The sequence below is a fragment of the Anarrhichthys ocellatus genome, unplaced genomic scaffold, assembly GCF_004355925.1.
Source record: "Anarrhichthys ocellatus isolate YVR2014 unplaced genomic scaffold, GSC_Weel_1.0 scaffold240, whole genome shotgun sequence".
Classification (NCBI taxonomy): Eukaryota; Metazoa; Chordata; class Actinopteri; order Perciformes; family Anarhichadidae; genus Anarrhichthys; species Anarrhichthys ocellatus.
The window spans coordinates 106,290-115,675 of record NW_022280270.1 but is presented as its reverse complement, the minus strand read 5'-3'; the positions used below and the strand labels follow the sequence as shown (position 1 = coordinate 115,675).

The 9,386-nt window shown below is 43.4% G+C and overlaps 1 protein-coding gene across 1 annotated transcript in view; it reads right to left on the bottom strand.

The window, feature by feature from the left end:
• Positions 1–9,238, bottom strand: part of ddx31 (DEAD (Asp-Glu-Ala-Asp) box polypeptide 31) — an 11,524-nt gene extending 2,286 nt beyond the window's left edge. The window contains exons 1-18 of the mRNA XM_031879273.1: positions 9,176–9,238; positions 8,862–8,977; positions 8,630–8,705; positions 8,353–8,396; positions 8,205–8,275; positions 7,878–7,987; positions 7,250–7,291; positions 6,876–6,940; positions 5,992–6,111; positions 5,260–5,366; positions 1,979–2,205; positions 1,609–1,761; positions 1,464–1,523; positions 1,064–1,114; positions 834–973; positions 633–717; positions 370–481; positions 64–280 (exon numbers count right to left, since the gene is read on the bottom strand). Coding sequence (XP_031735133.1) covers positions 64–280; positions 370–481; positions 633–717; positions 834–973; positions 1,064–1,114; positions 1,464–1,523; positions 1,609–1,761; positions 1,979–2,205; positions 5,260–5,366; positions 5,992–6,111; positions 6,876–6,940; positions 7,250–7,291; positions 7,878–7,987; positions 8,205–8,275; positions 8,353–8,396; positions 8,630–8,705; positions 8,862–8,977; positions 9,176–9,238 — 1,859 coding nt within the window. The remainder of the gene's footprint in view (positions 1–63; positions 281–369; positions 482–632; positions 718–833; positions 974–1,063; positions 1,115–1,463; positions 1,524–1,608; positions 1,762–1,978; positions 2,206–5,259; positions 5,367–5,991; positions 6,112–6,875; positions 6,941–7,249; positions 7,292–7,877; positions 7,988–8,204; positions 8,276–8,352; positions 8,397–8,629; positions 8,706–8,861; positions 8,978–9,175) is intronic.
• Positions 9,239–9,386: the final 148 nt, after the last annotated feature.

Below are 9,386 nucleotides of genomic sequence, written 5' to 3'. Positions count from 1 at the left end.
CACACACACACACACACACACACACACACACACACACACACACACACCTCATCAGTCTCTCACCTCCTTGCTGCTGCAGTCTGGCTGCTGGTGTCCTTGTTGTGGTTCTGGTTCTTGTTGTGGGTCCTGGCCCCAGGGCCCGAGGCTGCTCTGAGGCCCTGCGGAGCGTCTCTGAGGCCGAAGCTCTTGGCCGTGTGTCCCAGGTGGAGGGAGCGGATGTGGAAGATGTGTTTGAGGCGGGAGGGGTAGGCGGTGTATGCTCGCAGGAAGGACTGCAGCGCTGATGACATCACAGCGACATCACAGAGACACATGTCAACACAGGAAGTGAGTCATAACCCTGAATAACTGACACTGAGGGTCACATACCTCTCTTGGCGTTCTGCACCGACTGAACGTCTGAGTGAACAAAGTTCTCAAACTCCGTCTGGAGAACAGTCGCCCTCTCTCTGGTCTCCTGCTCCAGAGCTTTAGATGAAGCCTGACAGACAGACAGACAGACAGGTAGAGAGACAGGCAGACAGGTGAAGTTACCTGGAACCACCATAGAGACCTCCCAGACCCTTTAGCTCTCTAAAGCTAGGTTCTAAGAGGTCTCTGGAGCTCGGTGTGAGTGAACAAAGGAGTCTTACCTTGCTGTGGTATTTGCCCCGCCCCTTGTAGGTGTCATCTATCATCAGACTGGACAGGATGTCCTGCAACTTCAGGTCCGATAGGCTGAAACACAACAAAACCCACCCACACGGTCAAAACCAGGAGTTGGACCAACAGAAATACTAGACCAGCACCATCAGTAGTAATCTCTATGGTACTGAGAAAGTACTACAACAGACCTGATGTTGTGATTGGCCAGCTCAGTGACGAAAGCGGTCTCAGCAGGAGTGAGGAAGAGGAGGCTGCTTCCTCTTCCTCCAATACGAGCCGTCCGACCGACTCGATGAACGTACTCTGCTGCAGTCGTCGGAGGAGTGTACTGTGAACACACGAGATGGCGATGGATAAAAAACAAGACGGACACATTCACATCTTTAGGCCTCTAAAAATATTGAATTTCAATAGATACCTGAATGATCCAGGTGACCTGTTGAAGGTCCAGACCTCTGGCTGCTATGTCCTGAAACACACACATGATTCATCTTTATAACATAAAGTATAACGTAGCATGTAGAGTGACGTGTGAACATGGATATAACATGTAACGTAGCATGTAGAGTGACGTGTGAACATGGATATCACATGTAACGTAGCATGTAGAGTGACGTGTGAACATGGATATAACATGTAACGTAGCATGTAGAGTGACGTGTGAACATGGATATAACATGTAACGTAGCATGTAGAGTGACGCGTGAACATGGATATAACATGTAACATAGCAGTAGAGTGACATGTGAACATGGATATAACATGTAACGTAGCATGTAGAGTGACGTGTAACCACTGCGATGAACAGAAACACTGACCGTACACAGCAGAACTCCACTCTGAGACACTGAAAACTGCTGGAAGACGTCCAAGCGCTCCTGGTGGGGAAAACAAACACACACTTTTGACTTCAGCTCAGATAAAAAGCAGAGAGAAGAAGAAACGTTGGACGGACGTCTTTACCTCTTGCTTCATGTTGCCGTGGAGACGCAGGAAGCTGAGCCGAGGCCCCTGATTGGAAGAGGGCCCGGAGAGGACGGAGGTGAAGAGGCCGTGGAGGAACTCGACGGCCTCGCAGCTCGAAGTGAAGACGATGAGTTTGTTGTTCTGGGAAAACTGAACGACAACAGTCTGTCACCATGGTGACCGTTAACTGACAACCAATCAGGACGCTGCAACTGAAAACCACCTGAGCCAGGTGTCTGGACCGGAGATGTAGTGGGAATGTGAAGGGTTTTAAATCTATAGTGCATTAGTTGTATACAGTGATATATCATATATTCATTACTATATTATGTATTTCTTACCATGAACATGTATTCATATTGTCTACCTTGCATTTGTCCAGTATGAAAGCAGCCAGACAGACCAGTCTGATCTTACTGGGAACCACCACCACGTACTGCTTCAGAGCCTCGGGCAGAGCAAAGCTCTCCGACTGGCCGGCTGCGCTGGGGTCAGAGGAGGCGGGGCTGGTGGTGGTGAGGTCAGAGAAGGCGGGGCAAGACACCTGAATGTTGACCGGGTCATTAAGACAAACGTCTGCTAACCGAGTTACACCTGAAACACAGCGGGACGTTAAAACTCACGACTCATCACATGTGAACCCAAAGACATGAGACTCTTATTTTGACATTATTATTATCCATTATAAAAAACAAGATGGTTACGTCCAAAAACCAGGATGGCTTCCGCATAAAACTAAGATGGCTGCTGCTTAAAACCAAGATGGCAACGGATAAAACCCATTATCATCTATTTTGTCTCCTATGTCCATTCAGAATAAACTAGAAATTATATAAAAAGATGCTGCAGAACTTGACTTAGACTTCCTGTTGTTCAGTTTCCTTCGGTATCACAGTGATATTTATCCGTACATTCATGAGTTCACTGCAGACAAACTGATCGCAGGATAAATCTGAAACTTTTTCTAAATTTAAGCAAATATGTAAGTTATTTTCCAGTTGTTTTGACTTTGTCACAGTTTGTAAACCCTTAAAAGTAATGTTACCCGAAAGAGAAAAGAGTCTAATTAAATTCAAATGAAATTAAAGCTGCGAGCAGCATTGATCGGGCCCTCGCAACTTCACGCACGTCGAGGGTACTAGCAGGACTCTGGCCATGCATCTCTGTGACCGTCATACACTGCGTGCACGAGTTAAACGGTATTTCCTGGTACTGGCAGGACTCCGGGTGACGCGGCCATGAATTTCTGTGACTATCACACTCTGCGTGCACGAGTGAGATGATATTTCCTGCGTAGACCAGCAGCGTAGTAAGATCATGTTGCCAGGTCTTAAGCCTCAAATGTTTTGAGTGTACATCCGATACAATCATAAATGTAAGCCTGTTAAGATCATTAAGAAAATGAATGTGTGTGAATGTGCTTCAGTGTTTGTAACATAACAGACTGTCAGTTTACTGGGATGGGGTTCAACTCCCTGCAGTGTCCTGCTGATTGTATTTGGACTTACATGAAAGTTAACAAAACAGTAGTGCCATTTGCTGTTACTTGAACACACTAAGTTCTTCTGTAACTTTAGATTGTAGTATGAAGCATTCATTATAACGTTTTATAATGTAACTTTTAATCGCTAAGGTCTTTAGATTGTTCTGACCAAATTCTAAGCTGATCGGGTTAATTCCCTAGGAGGAGTTTGTAGTACAGCACCTGGAAATCGAAGAAAAACACGAGAAATTCATACAAAATTCAAAATGGCTGACTTCCGGTTGGGTTTAGAGCATGGTCCAAAGAGACTTTATTTTAAGTCCACATGTGCCTACCAAATTTTGTAAATCTATGTGAAACGTACAGCGAGGGCTGCTTCGTCGAAATTTTGTAGGGGGCGCTATTGAGCCGATTTGCCACTCTGAACCAATAAAATCATATTTTATAACTACATTTTGGGCTTTAAATGTGTATGCCAAGTTTGCTTATGTTTCGAGCATTTCTAGCCTCTCAAAAACACCTTAATGTTTCATGGTGAAGAATGCGTCACCACGGCAACAGCTTTTCACGAAACAACAAGCTTTGAGTAACTTTTCATCACAAAGCTCTTTAGACTGTACCGACCAAATTTGAAGTTGATCTGATTAATTCCCTAGGAGGAGTTCGTTAAAGTGCAGCGCCTGGAAATGACAAAAACGACACTAGAAATTCATAAAGAATTCAAAATGGCTGACTTCCGGTTGGGTTTAGAGCATGGCCCCAAGAGACTTTTATTTAAGTCCATATGTGATACATGTTCCTACCAAATTTCATACATGTAGGTCAAGCATACTGCGAGGGCTGCTTCGTCGAAATTTTGTAGGGGGCGCTATTGAGCCGATTTGCCACTCTGAACCAATAAAATCATATTCCATAACTAAATTTTGGGCTTGTAATCTGCTTGCCAATTTTGCTTATGTTTCGAGCATTTTTAGCCTCTCTAAATGACCTTCGTTGTTAACGGCGAAGACTGCATCACCACGGCAACGGCGTTCGACGAAACATCAAAAGCTTCATGAACTGGTATTATGAACTTCTTACATTTGTGTGGAACTAATTTGATGTTGATCTGATTTACCTACTAAGAGAAACAAGCCAAAGTATAATGACTTTAACTTCCTGTTACCAGTAGGTGGCGCTATGACTATGATTCAAAATTGGCCTGCAGATGTCTTCAGGCCTGGAGTCTAATCAGACATGTGAAATCTGGTAAAGATCTGATGATGTGGAGTCGAGTTACATCAGTTTATTTCTTCATGGCGAAGGATCGAAATTCGCCAAACCGCCACGTCGCCGCCCTTCAACAACTTCTTACAATCTTCACAATGAAGCATTATCAAGGTCTTAAGGCTGTTCTGACAACATTTTAGAGGGATCTGATTAATCTGTGAGGAGCAGGATGTCAAAGTACACAACTTACAACTTCCAGTTGCCATTAGGTGGCGCTATTACTATTATTCTAAATTATCATATAGATGTGTTCCGGGTCAGGATGTTATGACATATGAGAGATTTGGAGCAGATTCGTCAATGTACGGCCGAGTTACAACAACTTCCTGTTTCGCGGCGAATGGTGTTTTTTTGACGCCACGCCACGGACACATAGTTCAATAACTTTCTGATCTTTGAGTAACTTTTCACTGCCAAGGTCTCAAGAGCATACTGACCAAATTGGGTTAAATCTCTAGGAGGAGTTTGTTAAAGTACGACGCCTTGAAATGGTCCAAAAACGTCATAGAATTAAAAATGGCCGACTTCCTGTTTGGTTTAGAGAAAAATTCCAAGAGGATTTTTTGTGCGTCTCATCACGATCCACATTCCTACCAAATTCCATACAGCTAGGTGAAACCCAATGTTGGGGCTACTCAATAGGGGGCGCTATCGAGCCAATATTTCATACCGCAGCTGGACACCCCTATCAGACTGCAATTTTCGCAAATTCTGGCTTGCGTGGCAAATTTCACAAAATTCCCAGTATCCCAAGCACCTCATTTTTGCGATGAAAGCGGAAAAGTAATAATAATAAACAGAATAACAATAGGTCCTCCGCTCCGACTACGTCGGTGCTCGGGCCCTAATAAAAGGAATCAAAGATTAAAAACTAAAGCCAGAAGGTATATATTTACCGTGAGTTAACGTAGCAGACAGCAGGACGTTCTGTCTGCTCGGTCCCGTAGAGTTCAGACTGTTTAATATGATGGTCAGATCCTTCTCAAAACCCAAGTCCAACGTCCTGAACACACACAAAAATCTGTCACTTTATATCTGAAAGAACTGACGTGGAGTTCCTCAAGGCTCGATTCTTGGTCCTCTTCCGTTTAATCTCAAATCATGAAAATCACCTGAATGTCTTTAAATAAAGATTCAGACGACATTTAAACTGAAACTAACTGTTTGTTACTCGACTAAGAACCAGTCATCAACCTCCAGTGCTTCATGTGTTAAAGCTGCATTCTCTCTACTGTCCACCAGGGGGCGACTCTTCTGGTTGTGTAGAAGTCTATGAGAAAATGACTACTTCTCTCTTGATTTATTACCTCAGTAAACATTGTAAACATGAGTTTATGGTCTCAATCTCTAGTTTCAAGTCTTCTTCAATACAGCATGATGTTCATTTAGTACATTATGGTCCATTTAGAGTCACACGGACCATAAAGCAGGGGATGCTTTAGGGCGGGGCTACACGGTGATTGACAGGTCTCTACCAGAACGATGTCTGTGTTTTCTTCTTTCAACTTTAACCCTTTCACCGTGTGTTTACTTCATCAAGTTTGTTGTAACATTGCCGCCCATAAACCAACAGGTTGACTTCCTCCACTTGCTACAGACTGTAAACATTAAAGAAGGTAGAAAGTTACCGGTCGGCCTCGTCCAGGATGAGCCAGCGGACGCCACTGAAGGCGATGCTTAGGGTGTTTTTGATGTGATCCACCAGACGTCCAGGAGTTGAAACCAGGATGTTGATTCCTTTACGAAGCCTGAAGACAGTCGTCAGTCAGTTTGAGCTACAGAAACGAGTCTCTGAACATGTCCTGCTCTCCAGAGGACAAACCCTTTACTTCCTAATGACTCCCTGAGGTTTATTCTGGCTGAAGTTCCTCAGGAAAGTTTCTGGAATTTCAGCACTATTTACCTCTTCCAGGACCTCTAAAGCTTCAACAAGAATTCATAGAACTTCTTCTGCTTATAGACAACTTTCTAAATTATTCCTGAAACCCTTATTTAGGTCAATCACAACCTCCTCCTGGACACCTTGAACCTTCTCAAGGTCTCTAGGACCTTGAGAACCGCTGGCAGAACTAGGAGGATAAAGACTAGAGGATAAAGACTATAAGATGGAGACTAGAGGAGGATAAAGACTAGAGGAGGACAAAGACTAGATGATGATAAAGACTATAAGATGGAGACGAGAGGATAAAGACGAGAGGATGAAAACGAGAGGATGAAGACGAGAGGATGAAGACGAGAGGATGAAGACGAGAGGATGAAGACGAGAGGATAAAGACGAGAGGATAAAGACGAGAAGATGAAGACGAGAAGATGAAGACGAGAGGAGCATGAAGACTAGAGGAGCATGAAGACTAGAGGAGCATGAAGACTAGAGGAGCATGAAGACTAGAGGAGCATGAAGACTAGAGGAGCATGAAGACTAGAGGATACAGACTAGAGGATACAGACTAGAGGATACAGACTAGAGGAGGAAGAAGACTAGAGCATAAAGACTAGAGGAGGAGGAGGTCACCTGGCCTTCTCTGACTTCCTCTTCTCTCCTCCCATCAGGACTCCGGGGACGATCCAGGTGAACGGCTACAGAGGAACAAACAGAGGCCAGAGGGGACGTCTGATGCAGTGGGACTATCATTGAAGAGCAGCAAGTGGGTTAACTTTCAAAATAAAACCCCTTTGCAGACTAGTGATTGAATACAGTCACAAATCTTTGATCCATATGGGTCAGAACTGAACTAACAGGATTCACTTTGTCTTTAAACATCAGAAGGAAACAAGAAATATTACATAAAACATTTCATAGTTTACAGGAGAGAAGAAGAGACGACGTCATACAAACGACAAACATCAAACATCCCAATATCTGACTCATATGATGCTTTGTGTTACCTTCAGGAGCTTCTGGAAGATCTGGAACGTCTGCTGGGCCAGCTGAGGGACCGAGAGACAGACAGAAAGAGAGACAGAGAGGAAGAGAGACAGAGAGGAAGAGATTTAGATCCACATTAAAGGAGCAGTTCAACAGGTTTGTAGTGTCTCCGTGAGTGATGATCAGGACATGGTTAGCTTAGCTTAGCATAAAGACTGGAAACAGCTAGCAATAAAAATAACAGTAAAAATATTAAATATAAAAATGCACAATATATACAATAAAATAGAATAATATTAAATAAATTAAGGAGTAGTGCAAGATTAAGCCAAACAAACAGTGTAACGGTGTTATATTTGAGTGATTGATTTGGCCAGAGGTGATTTATTTAAAGTCTTATTACAGTGGGAAGGAATGTTCTCCTGTATCTGTCCTTGTGACAGTGAAGCTGTGAATCAATAACGGTGACGCGAATCAATAACGGTGACGCGAATCAATAACGGTGACGCGAACCAATAACAGTGACGCGAATCAATAACAGTGACGCGAATCAATAACAGTGACGCGAATCAATAATGGAACAGTTGATAAACAGTGATGTCATGTTAGAGGACACTGGCACTTTAAGAGACCAGGTGTGTGTCAGACCTCTCTGGTGGGGACAATGACGACGGCCAGGGGACCATCAGACCTGCAGACCTTCTGCTGGACCGCCTGCAGACTCTGGACCACGGGGATGGCGTAGGACAGGGTCTTACCTGAGGAGACACTAAAGACTGAGACCTGCAGCTCCTTGTTAAAGTACTACTAGTACTACAGTACTAGAACTACTACTACCACAGAACAGTACTACTAATCCCACAGTACAACTATCACAGAACAGTACTACTAGTCCCACAGAACTAATGCTACCACAGTACTAGAACTACTACTACCAAGAACAGTACTAGTAGTACCACAGTACTAGTGTCTCACCTGAACCCGTCTGAGAACGAACCACAGCGTCTCGGCCCGCCAGAAGAACTGGAATAGTCTGTTTCTGAACACTGAACACACATATAAACGTTAAAGATACTACGATGAACTTGAATGTTTAACTTTGGTAGTGTGTGTGTGTACTGACCTGGTCACCGTGGAAACATTCAGGACTTTGTTCAGTGTCGCCACCTGGTGGACAGAAACAAGCCAATCACAGCACACTCAACTAAAATGAATTTATTTTACAGAACAAGAGATCACATTAATACACTGCTGATGAGGTTAAATAACAACAACAATAATAATGGTAAATAAACATAACAGAAGTGTATTTATTATCTTATTTATTCTGTGAACATATCAGTGATGAGTTTATCAATGTTTTATGGGTCACTGAGTGTGTGTGTGTGTGTGTGTGTTACCAGGTGTGGATGAAGATCCAGATCGGAAAATGAGTCACTGGCGAAAATCTTCTCCTTTAACTGGGAGACAACTGGTCTAAAAGACGAAAGGAGGCTAAAGATAATTAGTGACTAATCAACAATCAACAGGACGGATCAACAATCAACAGGACGGATCAATAATCAATAATTAATAACCAACAGGATGGATGATGTCATCAGGCTGTGGACCAATCAGAGAGCAGCTGTGTACCTGATGATCTCTGGGATTTCTGGATTGTGTTTGAACAGAGAGGAAGTCTTGATGCTCCTTGTTTCCTTCACTGCCTCCTTCTTCTTCTTCTGTGGTGTCCTCTGGTCCGTCTGTAAACATCATCACCATGACAACAACATCATCATCATCATCCTGAATAAATGGAGGATAAACTTGTGTCAAAACATCTGGAACAACACATTTCTTCTTCACATTTACAGCAGACAGGAAGTTCATATTTCTTCTTCTCTGAAGTAATTGAAGGGTGTTTGTTTATTTGTTTACTACAGCTGGTCTCTGATCAGCTGACTCACACTGGAAGCATCTACCTGAGTGTCTGGCTCCTCCTCCTCTTCTGCTGTGTCATCCAGCCTCATCTTCTTCTTCTCCTTTTCCGAGGAGTCGATCCTCCTCTTCTCTGCATTCTGTTTCTTCTGGAGGACCAACAGAATGTATTCAGATTATTGATAACGCCGATGATCAGATTATTGATAACGCCGACGATCAGATTATTGATAACGCCGA